The sequence below is a fragment of the Neovison vison genome, chromosome 4, assembly GCF_020171115.1.
Source record: "Neovison vison isolate M4711 chromosome 4, ASM_NN_V1, whole genome shotgun sequence".
NCBI lineage: Eukaryota > Metazoa > Chordata > Mammalia > Carnivora > Mustelidae > Neogale > Neogale vison.
Genome location: NC_058094.1, coordinates 189,763,488 through 189,783,088, shown reverse-complemented (window position 1 = coordinate 189,783,088; position 19,601 = coordinate 189,763,488). Strand labels below are relative to the sequence as shown.

General features: G+C 34.9%; 1 protein-coding gene across 4 annotated transcripts in view; it reads right to left on the bottom strand.

Annotated features, from left to right (window-relative positions):
* Positions 1-19,601, bottom strand: part of SEPTIN7 (septin 7) — a 110,089-nt gene that overhangs the window by 27,218 nt on the left and 63,270 nt on the right. For all 4 annotated transcript variants that reach the window (XM_044246362.1, XM_044246359.1, XM_044246360.1 and 1 more), the window contains exons 4-6: positions 16,751-16,857; positions 4,240-4,340; positions 2,950-3,084 (exon numbers count right to left, since the gene is read on the bottom strand). In XM_044246362.1, the coding sequence (XP_044102297.1) occupies positions 2,950-3,084; positions 4,240-4,340; positions 16,751-16,857 (343 nt within the window). The remainder of the gene's footprint in view (positions 1-2,949; positions 3,085-4,239; positions 4,341-16,750; positions 16,858-19,601) is intronic.

The following is a 19,601-nucleotide window of genomic DNA, read 5'->3' as shown; positions in this document are numbered from 1 at the left end:
AGATACCTACCTCCTATTCTAATTTTCCTTATCCTGAATCCTTTGAAATGTGTTATTGGCATTCAGAGAATAAGGAACACCACAGAAAAGAACTGTCACTGGAATAACACTGTATTATCTATAAACAGCACCTTTACTTCATAAGTGCTAAGTGAAAGAACCTACCCAACTTTGAAAAAATTTAGGTTTTGCTTTTTTTCATCAGTCATTACATACAACATTAAATATAAAAGCCATGACCCAGTCAATTTCAGATCTGTAAATTTTTGTAGATTATACAGATTTTTCTAGATTATACTCACAACAAATTTAAGTTACCCCCAATACCACCTCATTAAACCAGTAACAGAAAAGAACTCAGTCTAATATTTTTAGACATCTTAAGATCATTTAATATAAAATATTAAAATTAAAATCAAAGTTAACAAGATTTTACACTTAAAAGTAAAACAGGACTTGCTGAATATTTGTTATCTCAACTTTCAAAGAGAAAGACACTAAAAAACAACCATGACAAAGAAATGGGTAAAGTCAACTTCTTAAATATGAAACAAGACCGAAGAACATTTAAATCATTTTAAAAATTAAACTTTAGGGGAAAAAAGGGTAAAACCTTTATAAAAGCCCCAATAAAACCCTTCTGCCCTTTTAAATTAGAATGCAAATTTCAGAAGCTTACAAAATGTCAACAGCAGAAAACATTTAGTTCACATGTAGATTACATTCTGGTTGAAATTTTTCCTCTGTCCATTTAGTTTTATTTCAGGTCATCTTTTCCAAGAAATTTAGTTTTAAACAATGGAAAGTCCTTTCTAGAATTTCTAGAAGATAAACCCACATTAGAGGGAAAAGACTATTTAACCTCAAAGCCTACAGCAAAATAAAATGACTACAGGGCAAATGACAAATATTTATAATATATACACATACACATATTTCTAAAGAAAAAAATCTTCTATACAAAACTCACTGAATGGCACTGATTTTTTTAAAATGGCAATCAATATTCAAAAGGGTAAGTATACCATTTTAAAACTCAAGTTCCAAGTCAGTTTTTAATTTTAATAACTATTTCCAAGCACTGAACAGAAAATGAAGCAACAATTCCTGAAGTCATAAATCAGTCCTGTGTTTACGGATGACACTGCGTGGGGTGAGGTGGGGGACACTGAAAATACAATGTTGAACCAACTTATAATTACTCCAAAACAGGACCCCTCATAAAAAGGAATCTAGGGACTACCCAGGTAAGATAGAAAGGCCCTGATTCAACTATTATTAGACTGCCTAGAATTTCAGTTTATAGTGAACAGGAGATCAGGAACTCTCTACATAAATTCAATGTTTTATTCTTTCACTTAATCCACAGTAACACATACCAACGGGCAAAACTTTGTTCCATGCCTCAAAGTAGTTAAGATGAGAAACTATTCAAAAGCATGTTTTTAGAAAATAAAAATTTTGAACCCCTCTCATTACAAATAAAAAATGGCCCAAAGCTACCACACACCGTTTGAATCATTAAAAAAAAATTTTTTTTTAAATCTTATTTCCCATGCAATTTTAAGAAATATACTTTCCCCTAGGGATGGAAGGAATGTGATTTCATGAGAATTACTAAATACTGGAGAGAGTCCAAAATATCTAAAATAATAAAACTGGATAAAAACCGTCTAATTTCTATTGACTAAAGTGCAGTTAAGATTTTATTCCATTGGCTTCCAAGAAAAGCCCTAACAAGTTAACCTAAAATGATAAAAAAAAAAAAAAAAAATACATAAATTCAGGAAGAAGCTAGCAGGTACTCATAAAAGGCTATATACAGTGTCTTGTTTTTGAGGTTTTTTTTTTTTTTTTTTAGTCTTTTAAGTAGATGAGTCAATTTTGCACATTAAATATGTAAACTTCTTAGAGCACTACAGAAGAATATTAGAAACAAAAGAAGAAATATTTGCACCATCATAATCTGACAGTGCAAAAATGGTAAACTATACAATTAAGACTTTTTGCTCAAACATAATAATGATGATGGGCATTAGTTTATCTAGGAAAATGGTGGAGAAAGCAGCAGAAAATAGAAGACAAAGGTACTGTTATGAAGGAACTGGTTTATACTATGGGTAATCTAAGGTGGCGTAATGCTATTTAGTCTGATGTTACATAATATTCCGGTTCCTTTTGGTAGAGAGATAGCAGCTCTACTCATCAGGTAGCTGAATTATGCGGAGTCATCTATCCAATGAAAAAGACTGAAGAAGAGTAAATACAAACATCTGCAGTTGACAGTGACACACGTATCTACTCAAATGACAGAGGAAGTACAAACAATAAAAAAAAAGAAATAGAGACTGGCCATACTAACAAAAAAATAATCAGAGCATATGAATGTCTAGATACTTACATTTAAACTCCTAGTAAGTAGACGGTTAGCACAGATAATATGAAACTTAAATAATATGATTGTGATAGCTAAGGTGAAACAGAGCCAAAGAAACTTAGTGAAGAAATAAATGGCACATAAGAACTTAGGTACTTAACTTTTCTGGTAATCTTTTCTATCAGACTCACAGTAAAAACATCTTTAGAGTTTCTTAGAATATGTCTAAGCTGTTATAGCTGTTTCCCATTATTTGGTAGTTCAATTTGTGGCAAGAGGTCAAAAGGAAGCTAAACTAGCCACACGGAGACATTAAACCATGATGGAAACACTTTCAATATTATAGTGAAGCAGGTAAAAAAGTCTTATGTATAAATTAAGAAATAAAATTACTATTAGCTTATCTAGAACTTAAAAAGTGTTTTTTATAGAAGTCATTTTTATATAGAATTTGGGATTTCACAACTCGTGTAGTTAAATGTGCTCCACAGAGATCTAGATTACTAAAATATATACCTGATGTTCAATAATAATAAGCAACAGCAAGTTACCAGAAGTATCAAGGTACTGACCCATGTCCTGAAGGAGCAATGAAATATAAACAACACTGCACCCTGTTATCAGGCATCTGACGTCTGTTCACTCGAGATTCTGCATTTAGGTAGTCCTCAAATTTACTATCAATGTAGTCAATAACAGGCTGCCAGCTAGAGAAACCAGACAAATAAAAAAATTAAGTTTCAATTTACATATGAATGTACAATTGATGACTGTTAAAGTGGAGTAATCATTATTTTTAAATAGGCAAAACCAATCGAACCACTGGAAAATATCTCAAATTATTCTACATATACTGATTAAGAAACAAATATTAATCACATTGAATAAATCTTGATTCATTATTTCTAAACTTTCCAAATCAAAGATAATTAATTATATAGAGTCAAAGCTCAACAAAATTATCGTATTATCTGCATTGGTAAGTACAGAGTTTTAGATTTCAAATGAAAAGATTAAATAATTCAAAAACTTCATGATGAACATATTTCGGTGTTGTTGTTTTTATGTTATGTTAGTTACCATACAGAACATCATTAGTTTTTGATGTAGTAGTCCATGATTATTTAGGTGTTTTAAAAACTAACACAGAGGGACGCCTGGGTGGCTCAGTTGGTTAAGCAGATGCCTTCGGCTCAGGTCATGATCCTAGCGTCCTGGGATCGAGTCCCACATCAGGCTCCTTGCTCGGCAGGGAGCCTGCTTCTTCCTCTGCCTCTGCCTGCCTCTCTGTCTGCCTGTGCTCGCTCTCTCTCCCTCTCTCTCTGACAAATAAATGAATAAAATAAAAAAATAAAAAAGCTAACACAGAAATTTACTTCAAAAACAATGTGGTACTCAAAAGAAAAATTTAAATATTATTTAGAAGATACTAAGGTATTATTTCCAAATAGAATGTCATTAATGTTTTCTAAACTTATAACTTGGAAAATCTGAATATTTAAAATCAGGTTTAAATTAGGATGTGACAGAAAATAATATATACAGTAAGTGGATAAAATTATAGTGGAAAATGAAAAGTTTTAGCTTCCTTATAATAATGAGAATTCTTGTTTCTATGTTGTTTTGGAATTTGCCTCCAAAATAATTCTACAACAGGTATTATCTCTATTTTATAGAAATCAGTTCAGAGAAAATAAGCAACATTTTCAAGTAAGTGGCCAAGTTAGTATAAGAACTCTAGTCGTAGGACTTAAGTTAAATAACTTTTGTTAAAATGAGAAGTTTAAAAATCTTAAGCAGAAAAACTCTAACTACCCCATACCCCAAACGCAGTACAAAGCAGTGATGATAATCCTTCTTACCAATTACTATTATCCACTGCATCTCCAAATCCTGGGGTATCAACTATTGTGAGCAGCAACTGAACACCACCTTCTTTGATTAAAACTTTGGATTGTTCCACCTGTAAGAGTCATTGGTACAGGTATTAATACCACACGTTACACCTGTGGTTTCCTACAAAGTAAGAGGCAGGGGATGAGCATTAATCAAAACCAACTGGAAATTTTTACAAACAAAAACCCACCCCCACATTCTCTTTAGAATCAATTACTGTGGATATTAGAAGTCCTGGTTACTTGAAAGAAAGGTACATATATAAACATCGGGTTTATGGTTTATAACTGACATAAAGAAGAAAAACAGGAACTGAGAAAATAGTAATAGTCACTAAAGCCATATAATACTCATATAATCTAAATGCATATCTAATAATATAAACAATGTGCTTGAATGATTCGGTAACTCATAGAAATCAAATGCAATTAACCAAACAAGTACAACTATTGTACCATTTACAATAAATGTTTTCCTGGACTACCTCCAGGAAAGGTAACTCAAGTTAACTTACTACCATTCCCAAATCTTTTTCAGCATAGCTATAATTATTTACACTTGTGTTTATGGTATAGTTAAGATCCAATTCTCTTCTCAAATATTATACCGCATATTTGACAGAGGCAATCAGCGGAAGTGCAGGCACTGAAAAAAAAATCCTACTAACTCTGACTAAAATCTTTAGTTCTCTTCACAATTTGCGAAAATATTCTATTTGAGAAAGGGTATTGGACTTAAACAATGCCAACAGCAATCTAAGATTTTCGGTAACCCTGAGCTATGTATTAGAACATGTAACTCATTCATTTGGGGCATATGTTCCTGATAAAGTAAACACTGATTCAAAGAGAAAAAGGGAATAATTGCCCCAGAAAAACACAAGCTTTCATTCAATGTACATTTATATCAAGGGCTAACTAAGACTAGAGGCTCTTCATATACTGACAGGTTAATTTAAGAGAGAAGAATTAGACACAAATGTTGAGTGTTAATTGCCAAAAGATGGTATGACTTAAGTACCATAAAACTTAAGGGAAAAATATCACCAATATGTGAAAAGCAACTTCAACTATTTATGTTTTGGAAAGGAAAAGTGACTAATTTCTAGGTAGAAAAGAAAAAGTTGAGTGTACCTTTTGGTATTATAAATATGATGTAGTTTCCATTTTCTTTGGGCATTTTTTACAGAGGCTAGGTAATGCATAAAGAGACTGAGGAAGTAAGACTGCTGAGCAAGAAAGTCTGCAGCAACACTGTCCAACATAATGTTGGACAGTTTCTGAGATGATGCAAATGTTTTGTATCTGCACTATCCAATACAGTAGATACTTGCCATGCAGCTACTTAGCCCTTGAAATGTGACTAGAGCAACTTACAAGCTGAATTAACTATTTAATTTGAATCAGCTTAAATTTAAATAGACACATATGGCCTGGTGACACTGAATTGGACAGTACGGGTCTAAGTCAGCCAACAGTTGTTAAAAAAAATAATATAAAAAAAAATCTTGTTAAAACTGAAAACACTGCCTAAGATTTCGACGTGTATGTCCATGGAAGGGCTTCTAACCTTTTAGACAAATAAAAGGCAAAGGTCTTATCTTTTAGACCAGTGGTCTTTATACTGTTTTAGTCCTAGTGTGAAATACCAGTGGAAATTCTGAACATCCCAAATATATTTATTTTTATCTACCAAATATACATAATTGGAAATCTGTTAATAAGTATTAAAACAGTATTAATTCTCTGTAGGTTAAAAAAATAAACATCAATAAATAAATAAACATTAATATTTTCTGGCCATTTTCAGTATCAACAATAGATGTGTATTACTTGGAAGACCACTGTTTCACACCACATAGTTAAGATAATACAGCTAGTCTGAAACCAGGTTACTCTCACAACATGAGAAAGGCAAAATGAGGAAATAAATGAATAAATAATAATAAATAATAAATAAATGAGGAAATCTTACCATTGTTAGATTTTCAAAACTTTTTAAAAAAAAGTGATACTGTGCCACATGATTTACAAAGTTCCCATTTTAAACATATGGTTGTCCTCTAGTCAAAGGACAGTCGAGTTGTCATTGAATATCAATTTTAAAAATGGACAATTTCCAACATCTCAATATACCTTGAATTTGCTTCCATCTCTTTCCATAAAAATAGCTTATTCATTTATGGTAACTGGCACTGAAGCAGAAATATCCAAAGTAATCATACCATCCCTTTCCTAATAATTCTTTAAATGACAAAGCACTGTATATTAGAAACTGATGTAAAATACAATTGTTCTACATGAGTCATCTCCCAATTTTACTCCCAAACCATTTCTGGTTCTCTTATTAGTAAGTAAAGCCCATTTCTATCTTCAATAATAGGTTGTATACTAATCACACACCATACCAGCTTAAATTTTAAGATTCTTGTTTCCTTGTTTTTATAATCAGTTTAACTTAATTGTTAACTGATATAAAAAATTAAGATCTGTATTTTAAATACTTCAAAGAGTCTATTTATAAAAGGTCTTTTCAGGCCTATGAATTTCTATGTATCCATATATGGTCAAATAGAAAGAAGAAGGCAACATATGGAAGATATCCAGAAAACTTAACTGTAAACTAGTGCCATTCACAGGATCTGACTGTATCCTACCATCTGGTTTTGCAAGTATCCTCATGGGATCCATGGAAAACAAATTAGTTCAAGTCCAGGAATTTCAAACTTTTCTTAAGAAATCTATTCCAAATGGCTACTTTCCCATGCACTTTACTTAAGCAGGTCACATCAGCATATTTTATGGCATCACTCAAAATCCTCTAAGATTAAATGCATAATTTAATACTGAAGGAATGAATCAAGGGTATTTTCAATTATGTGTTTCTCTCTGAAAAATAAAACTAAAGCCCATTACATTGTTTATGTATAATTAATTTACTGAGGCCTCATTTGGACTCCCTACTTTCCAGAAATCCAAGGCACTCTTTTTTCTAATATTGTTCCATTTTTCAATCTGAGAAAAAAAAAATTACACATTCAGTGTTTCCATAACTTCTTTCATTTTCAAAAGACCGTTAAAAGTTTTATAACATAATGTTTAAGAGCTATTTGTTAAGTAGAAAGTGTTACTTAATTAACTATATTAAATTTCATAGAGAGGGTTAAAATTTTCTGCCAGGAGCTTACCTCTCTACCCAAACTTGTTCAGGAGGTGGCATTACAGCCAAAGCTCTGCAGGGACTTGGGACAACAGAGACTTAAACAGCCTGAGATATTTCACTTAGCTCAAACACAAAAACTATCTATTATTTAATGCCTGATAAATAAATTAGATAGATATTTAAGATAAAGATAAGATATGTAAGATAAATATCTATCTTAAATACTTCATTATGTTCCACAAGAAACTAAGAGGCAATGACCAAAGGTACAATACTTACGCCTAAAGATTATTTCCGTCTCATCAAAACCCTGACCTAGTTTATTAAGAAAGCAGATCCAGGGATGCCTGGATGGCTCAGTCAGTTTAGAGTCTGCTTTCGGCTCAGGTTACGATCCCAAGGTCTTGGGATCAAGTTCCACATCCAGCTCCTTGCTCAGCAAGGAGCCTGTTTCTCCTTCTGCCCCTCCCCCTGCTCATGCTCTCTCTCTGACAAGTAAATAAATAAAATCTTAAAAACTCTTAAAAAAAGAAAGAAAGAAAGAATCTTTGTTTCAAAGATTTGAACTCTAGGGGCACCTCAGGTCATGATCTTAGGGTCATGAGATGGGAGCCCCACACTGGGGTTTGTGCTCAGCGTGGAGCCTGCTTGAGATCCCTTCTCTCCCTCTCCCTCTTCCCCTGCCCTCCACCCAGCTCTTGCTCTCTCTCTCAAATAAATCTTTAAGCACGCACATGTGCGCACACACACACATACACACACACTCCCTAAATCACTACCCCTAACTTTCCCTGACTCCTTACACTGAGATCTTAAGCAACTCGTCCCTTTCATTTTCATTAATGACCCCCCTCCTAAACCCTTTATTTCTTTTTCCTTTCCAAGCTCAGATATCTTTCTGATCCACAAAATTCATGAACCTCGATTTGACCGGAATTTCCCTGCTATCCAATAATCCTTCTATGTGCTCCTTAGTCTCATGCCACTCTCATTTCTCAGTATGGGTCTTCTCTACCCTATTTCTGTCCACCCTCAGCAAAGTACCTCATCTCTACATGAAGACAAGAGCATCCCCAATTTGTCTGAAGCAACAGCCCCAATTTGTCTGAAGCAACAGTCTTTCCTTCTGTTCAGTGGAACAGATCCCTTTCTTCCTAAGGCTAATTTCTTAATCTATATAATCTAATTATTCCATATTGGAGTCATATTGACAAGAGTTTAGACTATTTATCCTTTATTTTCAACCTCTAGTCTCTTCAGGGATTAATTCCCCATATGATATAAACATTCTTAGGTCTTTTTTGGAAATAAAAACCAAACGACAGCCTCAGTACCCTACACTCAACCTCTAGGTATTCACTTTCATCCCTTCCTTCATAGCCATCCCATCATCAGTGCCTCATTTACTACTCACTTCCCAACCAGTACCATATTGCCCTTCATTCCGACTACACTAAAATCTGCCAAGGTAATCTATAGCACCTTACAGCAGCACATTCTCACTAAATCATATTTGTTTGCTATATCCTTCATATGATTGGCTTAAGAACTTTGATTATGGGGGCACCTGGGTGGCTCAGTGGGTTAAAGTTGTCGTCCCAAAACTTGGCATAAGATAAGCATTCAGGGGCACCCGGGTGGCTCAGTGGGTTAAAGTCTCTGCTTTTGTCTCAGATGACGATCCCAGGGTCCTGGGATCAAGTCCCATATCGGGCTCTCTGCTTCAGCAGGGAGCCTGCTTCCCCCTCTGTCTCTCTGCCTACTTGTGGTTTCTATCAAATAAACAAACAAACAAACAAACAAACAAATAAATAAAGCATTTAAATGTCTGCTCTATGAATAGCTCAAAAAACTATCAATATTGGACGAATATCAACAAGAGAGTTTCCCAACTGGGCTTTACAAAAAGGTCTCAAGGATTCTATAAAACATTATCTTAGGGAGAGGATTCTTTGCTTTCACCTTTCTTCACCTCCAGAATTTCTATACCCATTTAATCTGTAATAGTGATTTGAAGGACTTCATAAACCAAGAAAAAAAGTTTTAAAGAGGACCAATATAAGGCTGCAAACAGAACTTTAAAAAAAAAGAAAAAGGGGCACCTGGGATCGAACTCCACATCTGGCTCTCTGCTCAGCAGGGAGCCTGTTTCCCTTCCTCTCTCTCTGCCTGCCACTCTGCCTACTTGTGATCTCTGTCTGTCAAATAAATAAATAAAATCTTTAAAAATAAACAAATAAATAAATAAATAAAAGGGGAAAAAAAACTAACACTCTTGGGGTGCCTGCGTGTCTCAGCTGGTTGAGTGTCTGACTCTTGATTTCGGCTCAGGTCATGATCACGGGGTCCTGAGATCAAGCCCCACACTGGACTCTGTGCTCAGCAGGGAGTTTGCTGGAGATTCTTTCTCTCCCTCTTCCTTTGTCCCTCCCCACTCCCATTCTCACACTCTCTCTCTCTCTCTCTCAAATATCTTTAAAAAAATCTAACACACTGATTTCACAAAAGAAACTGAAGCAATTTAGTCTCAGAATAAAGGACAGTCTTTCCCTTGGAGACAGTTGGCAACCTTTCACAGACTTGAAATAGGATTCAAAAATTTTCAAATATAACAAAATTATAAAATTTGCTACTATATACACAACACTGTATATAATATTTTTCTTAAAACTTTGTTAATCTGAAGATCTGGTGGGTTTTTTTTTTGTTGGCGGGGGGGTGGGAGGTTGGGGTACCAGGTGGTGGGTATTATAGAGGGCACAGCTTGCATGGAGCACTGGGTGTGGTGAAAAAATAATGAATACTGTTTTTCTGAAAATAAATAAATTGGGAAAAAAAAAAGATTTTATTTATTTATCAGAGAGAGAGAGGGAGAGTGAGCGAGCACAGGCAGACAGAATGGCAGGCAGAGGCAGAGGGAGAAGCAGGCTCCCCGCCGAGCAAGGAGCTCGATGCGGGACTCAATCCCAGGACGCTGGGATCATGACCTGAGCCGAAGGCAGCTGCTTAACCAACTGAGCCACCCAGGCGTCCCTGAAGATCTGTTTTTCAGAGTGGAACAAGTATTCAATGCTTTCTATCACTTCATTTTAAATAGTCTATTAAAAAATACATGAATAAAAACAGAAGTTAAAGGTACTATTTCATTCAATGTGAAATATTCTGAAAGAATGAAGGATAAACAGTACCCTCTCTAACTTCTTCCCATAGAGACAGGATAAAACCAGTTTGGATCAGGCTAGAAACACTGCAAAGCAGTAGTTCTCAAAATGTATCCTGACTGGCAGATGCATAATCTGTGTACTTGGTAGAAACATGAATTCTTTGAGCCCTCCTTCAAACCCATTAAGTAGCAAACTCTGAGGGGAGGTGGACTCAGCAATCTGTTTTAGCAGGCCTTCCAAATGACTGATGTACACTCAAGTGTGAGAACCACTAGTACCAAGAACTCTAGGACTAGAGTGTTGGCTCACATTTTGAGCTGCCGCACTCAGAGTCCTGAGGCCCAAGACAGGACACTGGGAATTAATCACAAAAGATTTCTATTTAATACTGAAAATTCCATTCAAATCAGAACCACTTACACACGAGAAGTTCAGAACCATCTCTCTATTAGTGTAGACACCTTTTCTTTCCTTCCAAGATTGCAAATGTGGAAGAATTTCTTATGATACCAGTCTTTTATAAATAAATAATGCTCAGGGAGGAGATTATGAGATCGCAGTCTTTATTAAAATCTCACTCCCTACCTTGCTACATCACAGCATTTTTCTTTTCTTTACTTTTTTTTTTTTTTTGACAGTTGGAAGTGTTCCAGAAAGCCTTCAGGTGAGAAACTGCAGACATATGTCTTTTGAAACTCGGGATTTTATGTTTCTCTTGGTCTGCCATGTCTGGGCTGAGATGTAATACTTCTGACCACCCTCCACAAAGAATTTATAAGCTTCCAAGAGGAGATTATCTTCTAGATTACTGAGCTTGGTGAAGAGCCAGTCAACTGTGAAAGAAAACTACCCTCTATTCTCTAAATAAATGGAATGACTCAGAACATGTTATGTTCTCTCCTGGATAAGTAAGAAAGAGAGTACACAGGATCTTCAACTTGTTTCCAGTATATGAAGGAATACCACCCAGAGTACTTCTCTGGGATTCTAGTCATTATCAACCCATTTCTCAGATGTTATAGATCTTAACTTTTGGTAAAAAGAAGAGATTTAAGAGTGATACACAGGCCTTTGTCATAAAAATCTTAGTAGAGATACTGTCAAGCCCTAATTACTCCTTTGTTTTCAAAAAAGGGAGACTTGGAAGATATTCACAAGAAGAGAACACTATTGAAATGGTACCTTAAAAGAAGGTTAAGTGAGTTAGACAGGATTATTTAGGAGACAAGTAAATGTAAAAACAATCCTGAGAGCTTCTTCCATATTCCTTAACAGATGCTAGCCTAAGAGAAATTATCTTCAGTATCTGAAATATAAGGGACAATTATCTAGACAAGGAACTTTTCCAAATCAAAGAGAAAAAGACAGGAAACATTAAGATGATCAAAACACTTCAAGGAAATCTGAATAGTTAATGAATATAAAAGACATGTTCAACCTCATAAGAATCAAAGAAATTGAACTGAAACAATAAAATACCTTTTACTTAATGTGTCACAGATGTAAAACAGAAACAAGTATTCAGATCCACCAAAAGAACGTATAAAAATATTCATATTGTTAAAAATTGAAAGCCTAAGTGCTTATCTACAGAATATAATTTATGATATAATCAAATACTGAAATATTACACAACAATGAAAAAGGACTATAACTATACAGTACAAATACCACAGACATAATCTTCAGTGAAAGAAATCAGACACAAAAGAGTATATATCTAAATGAAGTTCAAGAAAGACAGAATTAATCTATTGAGACAGAAGTCAGAAAGCTATTTATATCTGGAGTTGGGTGTAATACTGACTGAGGGGAGGCAAAAAGAAACTTTCCAGGGTGCTAGAAATGTACATTATATTAATCTGGGTGGTAATTACCTAAATATATGAACATGTATATAAAAGTTCATCAAGCTTTATGCTAAAATCTATGCCCTTTTGGTATAAAGCTACATATTCATTTAAAAATTATATTAAGAAAATTTTGCTCAAAAAAAAATAGAAATAGATCAATAAAAGTTTTTAAAAAGCTGACTCTGGCCTTGTTCTGAGACTATGAAAGAAGACTCTCACTGCTTTGTTAAAAAAGATTGAGATGGTGGCCAAGGATCATGTCAGAGAGGTAAATTAGGAGGTTACTCTAATAATCTAGGCAGAGAGATGATGGAACCCTACATATGAGAGGTATAATAAAGAATTCTGGATATACTGTGAAAGTAGAGATAACAGGATTTGTTGATGGCTACATGTGGACTGAAAAAGAAAAAAGGAGTTAAGGATGGCTCCAAGTTTTTTGATCTGAGCAACTGGTTTAGGGTAGACAGTACCATATAGTCTATCAGTATTTTTAATAAATTTGTTTGTCAAATTTATTTTTGGCATAAGGACTTTTAGGGGACATATTTTTGTTGAGCTGACCTAGAACGAATTCTTAATAAGAATCTTATTCCTTATAAATACTTATCTTTTGGTATTCATATTTCTTTTCTGAAAGGCAAAATTATAAAAGCATGCTCGCTGTATAAAATTGAAAAGACAGGAAAAATATTCAGTCTCACAATATGGAGAATCGTTGATGACAATATGATAATGAATTCTATTTAATATCCTTTTTACAATATGTAGACCATGACAGGATACACACAGTTGTAACTACATTACAAGCAATCTCTCATTATTTGAGCAAATACTTTGCTACAGAGTATGAAAGATTCAATTTCTTTACGTCAAATTCCTGAAATTGCAAGCACTGGTACTTTCATGTGTTCAGACACTGGTTAAAAAAAAAAAAAAATCACTGCATGGATGAATCAAGAAAGCTTGAGTATTGTTCTTTTGTCTTTATTAAGCAAAGTAAAATAAAACATGGAAAGGTACAAAATCTTAGTGAGTTAATTGGCTTCCATCATTTACCCAGCAGTAGTTTATTGGAATTTCAAGCTTAGTATTTAAAGGGAAGTCCTTACCCTTGAGTCCAGACTGCAAATTTAAACCTAACAAGCAACAGCAAACATCATGTATGTACTATTTGAGATTTAAAAAGTAAAACAAACAAAAAATTCCTTCCTGAAACTATCCCTTACTAGCTAGAGTCAGACGACCGGCTCTTTACTGCTTACAGAGGCATTTAAAATATATATATATTTTATTTATTCATTCATTTGACAGAGAGAGAGAGTCAGAGAGACATAGCAAGAGGGAACACAAGTAGCCAGAGTGGGAGAGGGAGAGGGAGAAGCAGGCTTCCTGCCAAGCAGGGAGCCCAAAGCTGATGTGGAGCTCGATCCTAGGACCCTGGGATCATGACTTGCCCGGAGGCAGACGCTTAACGACTGAGCCATTCAGGTGCCCCCATAGAGGCATTTTTTATGTTATTTTAACAATTTTCACAGGACTTCACTAATCAAATCATTTTGTCTTCATTTTGTCTTAACTGCCTAGTTGGGAAACTCTCTCTATATAAGATTTTTAAAGGAAAAGGTTTAAAAAAAGAAAGAAAACCAAAAAGCTGTTGGATGAAACATTATTAAATAGGGAGACTGTAGTAAAGGAAAGCTAATCCACCTATTAAGAACTGGTTAACCTATGAAACTAGTGTGTATTAAATATCAACAGTATAGAGACAGCATAATTTGACAGAAAACACACCAAACCAGACTGCTTAGATTTGTATCCAGTCCTGTCACTCTTTTTTTAAAAAAAAAAAAAAAATTATTTATTTATTTATTTATTCATTCATTCGAGAGAAAGAGAGAGAGAGAGCACAAGACGTGAGAGGGTTAGAGGGAGAAGCAGACTCCCCACTGAGCAGGGAGCCCGATATGGGAGTCGATTCCAGGACCCCGGGATCATGACCTCAGCTGAAGACAGTTGCTTAACCAACTGAGCCACCCAGGCACCCCAGTTCTGTCACTCTTAACTATGTGATCTCAGGGATATGACCATGTCCCTACCTCAGTTTCCACCCATGTAAAATGGCAGTAATAATACCACTTACCTCATAAAGTTGTTGTTAAGAATTAAGTAAGTTAATGCACATAAACTGCTTAGAATAGTACCTGGAAGATACTAATGACTTACTAAGGCAAGCCTGGCATTAACACCATACGCCAGAGCTACAAAGAGGACTCAGCAGTAATTACCAAGAACACTACTGGCAAGTACATGACCACTAAGATCTAATATATTTTAGAATAAATATTTTTTTTTTTAAGATTTTATCTATTTGAAAGAGAGAGCATGAGTGGGATGAAGGGCCGAGGGAGAAGCAGACTTCCCACTGAGCAGGGAGCCCAATGCAGGGCTTTATCCTGGGACTCCGGGATCATGACCTGAGCTGAAGGTAGACGCTTAACCAACTGGGTCACCCAGGTGCCCCTAGAATAAATATTCTTGAACTTAGGAATCTGCACTGTGCGGTTTCTTTAACATTTCTACATACATAGTTTACTTATCTTGAATTTAAATACCTAAATTAAAAAATTAGAACTTCCTCCTCTAGGGTTAAAATATACAACACTGGGGGCACCTGGGTGGCTCAGTGGGTTAAAGCCTCTGCCTTTGGCTCAGGTCTTGATCTCAGGGTCCTGGGATCTAGCCCCGCATTGGGCTCGCTGCTCAGCAGGGAGCCTCCTTCCCCCTCTCTCTCTGCCTGCCTCTCTGCCTACTTGTGATCTCTCTCTGTCAAATAAATAAATAAAATCTTTTTAAAAACATATATACAACACTGATCACAAAATAAATAAGCAATGTAGTGTCAAGTTTATCGAATACAATTTTGCAAGTAATTTGAAATTTCAAACTCTATGAAGGATACAAAAAAAATTCCTAAAAGAGAAAAACTTCAAAAAAAGAAACAAAATATCCACTTGACAGAATTACTTCTTAAGAATCTAATTACTAAACTGCATCTTGCAGTTTGATACGTATGAATTTCTTCCCAGGATTTCCCGAGCATCCTTCTACCCTGTGCACTAGAATAATCACTACCAATCCTTCAAATCTACCTCCAGCCTGAATAAAGCCTGTTCCATTGAGAACTATTCACCCCCCCTCCTCTCTGCTTATGGGCTATATATTACTACTGTACCATTCCACTAACAATTTTTTCAATTAACAGTTTAAAGGAGTACTGAAACAAAAACGTAATGTGAACCACATAAGTAATTTAAAACTTTTCAGTAGCCACTTTAAAATAGTATCTCTGGAAAGTGTAATCAATATAAAAAAATTAGTAATAAGATACTTTGTATTTGTTACATATTAAATTGTCAAAATCTGGGATGTATTTTATACTTGCATAACATCTCCATTTGGACTATCCATATTTTAAGAGCTCAACAGGCACATGTGACTACTGGCTACTGTACTGAACAGTAGAGATCCGGAGCCTAGAGTATTCTGTCACATGAAGTATGGTCTAACGGTCAGCAGCATCAATGTCACCTAAAATTTTTAGAAATGCAGAATTTCAACCCATCTCAGACTAAATTAACCTAAAACAGGAACTAAATTTAACAAGTTGATCTAAACACACATTAAAGACTGAGAACTACTTAGACTACACATAGCTTGGGAGCCTTAAAATTCCAATTGCCATTCTTCTATCACATAGGACTATGCCACTGAGTAATAGAGAACACTGTATTTAAGTAAAAATGGCTTTTCTGCAAATCAAGCTTTTTCTACCCTATCCATTAGCACATTCTCCAACAGTGAAAATACATCTATACTACCCAAATACCTCCATACTACCCTTGCCACATATGTCTACCGAGCACTTGAAATATGACTGGTGTAACTGAGAAACTAAACTTTAAATTTTATTTGCTTTTAACTTACTCAAACTTAATAGCTAAATATGGCAAGTAGCTACCATGTTGGACAGCCTAACTCTAGGGGTATTATTTAGTACTTCACAGTATAATCTATAGGAGGGTCCTAGGGACAAATTTAATAGAAGGTTCTAGCCAAGATAATTCCTCTAAATTCACCTTCTCTTTTTAATCATCAATCAGGTTTACCATTTTATATTGGATGAGGCCAAATATAAAACCTACCTCTAGGGAAGCATAATAAAAGTTATAGCATGTATTTTGTGTGTGTTAATATTACCCCAGCTTATCATCAATGAAAAATACAAATGTACATACCTGTACTGTCTTTTTTATTCTATGGGATGGACCTGGATACTCTGGAGAATACAAATCTGTGAGGAATAATGAGTTGATTAATGTTGACTTCCCGAGTCCAGATTCACCTAAAAGAAAAGGGGGAGGAAAAATTTGTTAAAGTTGGCAACTTTATCAACCTTAAATATTCAACCATTACCGTAACCAAACTTGCTTAATTAAGTAATTCTTGATGGAACAAAGAAGTGACATTAGAAAACATACTATAAAGACTCCCTGTTAGAATAAGTTCTTTGTCCTCATTTTCTTATAAGATTAGAGTCATGCTTTCAAGGAATCTTTTTAGCTTTGTAATCCTACAATCTGCACCCCTTAAAAGTAATGTACCTAATACAACAGTCTCCATTTTTAATAGTAATGTATTCCTAGAGACCAAAGTTAGCTATGAAAGAAGCACCCAAGTTTGGATTATATAATTGCTACTTCAGTGAAATAAAACATAAAAAAAATTAGGTATAAACATCTATTATAGGCAATAATTAATGAATGACCCCCCAAAAAAGAAATCCTACAACTATAAAAAGCAGAAATCTGCTGATAAAAGAAAAATTAATCAAAATGCATCTCAGTATAAAACTGAATCACAAAAAAAGTACTTCCAATTTATCCATCACCTTAATTATAAAGGGTACCTTTCCATAAACCAAATCCCAAAAAAAATCATAGGTAATTACTTTTTAGAGTGCTCCTGACTGAGGTAAGAGGTAGGAATGGAAGAAGGCAAAAAACAATTTCTGCTCAGATTCACACACTCTTCTTTAACTCTTTATGTCAAGTTTAATACAACATATAATATATAAATTATACATAAATATATAATTTTTACCAAAACATAAATAGCTTCAAGATCTACATAATACAAGACTAAATAAATTAAAAATCAAACTGCAATTATCAATTAATATAGCACAATTAAAGAATCTAGTTATTGTTAATAGTTCGGCTGGTTTAAAAGACACCTATAGCCTAAATAACTGATATCACAATATCAGCATTACTATTTCTGTCCAGGTTAAGTTCTTTCTTTTTATACTGGCTCCCAAGAAAGTTAAGATCTATACTAGGTTGTCAGGGCTTACCCTTTTGAATGAGAGGATGTCACTTTTTTCTGAATGTTAAAATTCCAGAAAATTCTAGACCAAGGAAAATACAGATTTTTGATACCTACTTCTTTCTCAACTCTTATATACTGAATAAAAGAGTAAAGACTAGAATAAAACCCAAGCCTGTAGGGGATAATCAGAAACATCTAGGCCTTACAGACGCCACTGTCCTACTGCCACTCACTATCTAGCCACAGTCAACCCCATCATGTTTTTCAACATTGCTATGGGCTGCATCTCCTCCAGGCTGTTTGCAGACAAAGTTTCAAAGACATCAGACAATGGATCTTGGAATACAGCATCAAGAACTACTAATGTACTGTCTGGTGACTAATATAATAAAAAATAAGAAGAGGAAGAATTACACACCATACACACACAAACACAACAAGAACTTTCATGGCCTGAGCACTGAAGAGAAAGGACTTGGTTCTAAAGGTCCCTGCTTTCGCAAATTATTTCAGGATTTATGCCAGGGTGGTGACTTCACATGCCATATGGCACTGGCAGGAAGTCCATCTACAGGGAGAAATCTGATGATGAGAATTTCATCCTGAAGCACAGGGTCTAGCGTCTTGTCCACGGCAAATGCTGGAACCAACACAAACACTTCCCAGTTTTTCATCCACACTGCCAACACCAAGTGGCTGAATGGCAAGCATGTAGTCTTTGACCAGGTGATAAAGGGCATGAATACTGTGGAAGCCACAGAGCGCTTTGGGTCCAGGAATGGCAAGACGAGTGAGAAGATCACCACTGCTGACTTGGACAACTCTAATAAATTTGATTTGTGTTTTATTTAAAACAAAAAAAAAGAGAAGAAAAATATCTATAATATTTTCATTTAGAAGCATAAATGAAAAATTTGCATACCTGTAAAAATATTTTGGGCTGCCAAATGTAAAAGTATACTAAATTCAAAAATTAATACTGCACTGACTAAAAGTATATTTAGAGACCTTATTTTAATTAACTTTAAAAACAATTTTTCTTTTTTTTGGTGGTACAGGGTAGAAGAACAAGAGAAAACAGGGTAAAATGAAAGGCATGACATGTCAAAGGGGGACAAAAGCCTGAAAGGCAACACACCAAAATGTTAATAGTGGTTACTACAGAGTAGAATTGAAGATAAGATTTTTTTTTTCTTAGCTTTCCACATTTCTGTGTGCTCTAAATTTCCTTCACTAACTTAATTTTTTATAATTTTAAAAGCATTCTTGAGTGACATCAGCAAAATGACAGACTTAAGAAGTTCCAAGCCCTCAAAGAAACATCAAAAACGACTAGAGACGCTGCATTAACTTTATAGGAGCTCTGGAAAAAGTCAAAGCTTTACAGCAACCAAACAAATGCCTAGTCAAGAAAGTACCATGAACAACAAAGTTCAGGTCATTTTCATTTGCTCTTGCTCTATTCTCTATATGGGTATGTCTGGGACTCAAGGGATTTAGCAGCCCAGTTCCACATTCTTCCCTCAAACCAGATGGAATAGAGCTGACTTTTCTTAAAATATTCTAACCTCTCCAGGATCTGCCAGAAGGACTGGTCTGTCTTGTCTAATTGGGATTTTAGGTGGAGGAAGCACTGGATACCATGGTAAAAGCTGAAGGCGGACTATAAATCCATGGATGCCTGGAGCAGAAAATTATGGGTGGGTATAATAAAGTATATACCTGATCCTAGAGAACTTAGGCTCATGCTTCTCCTAC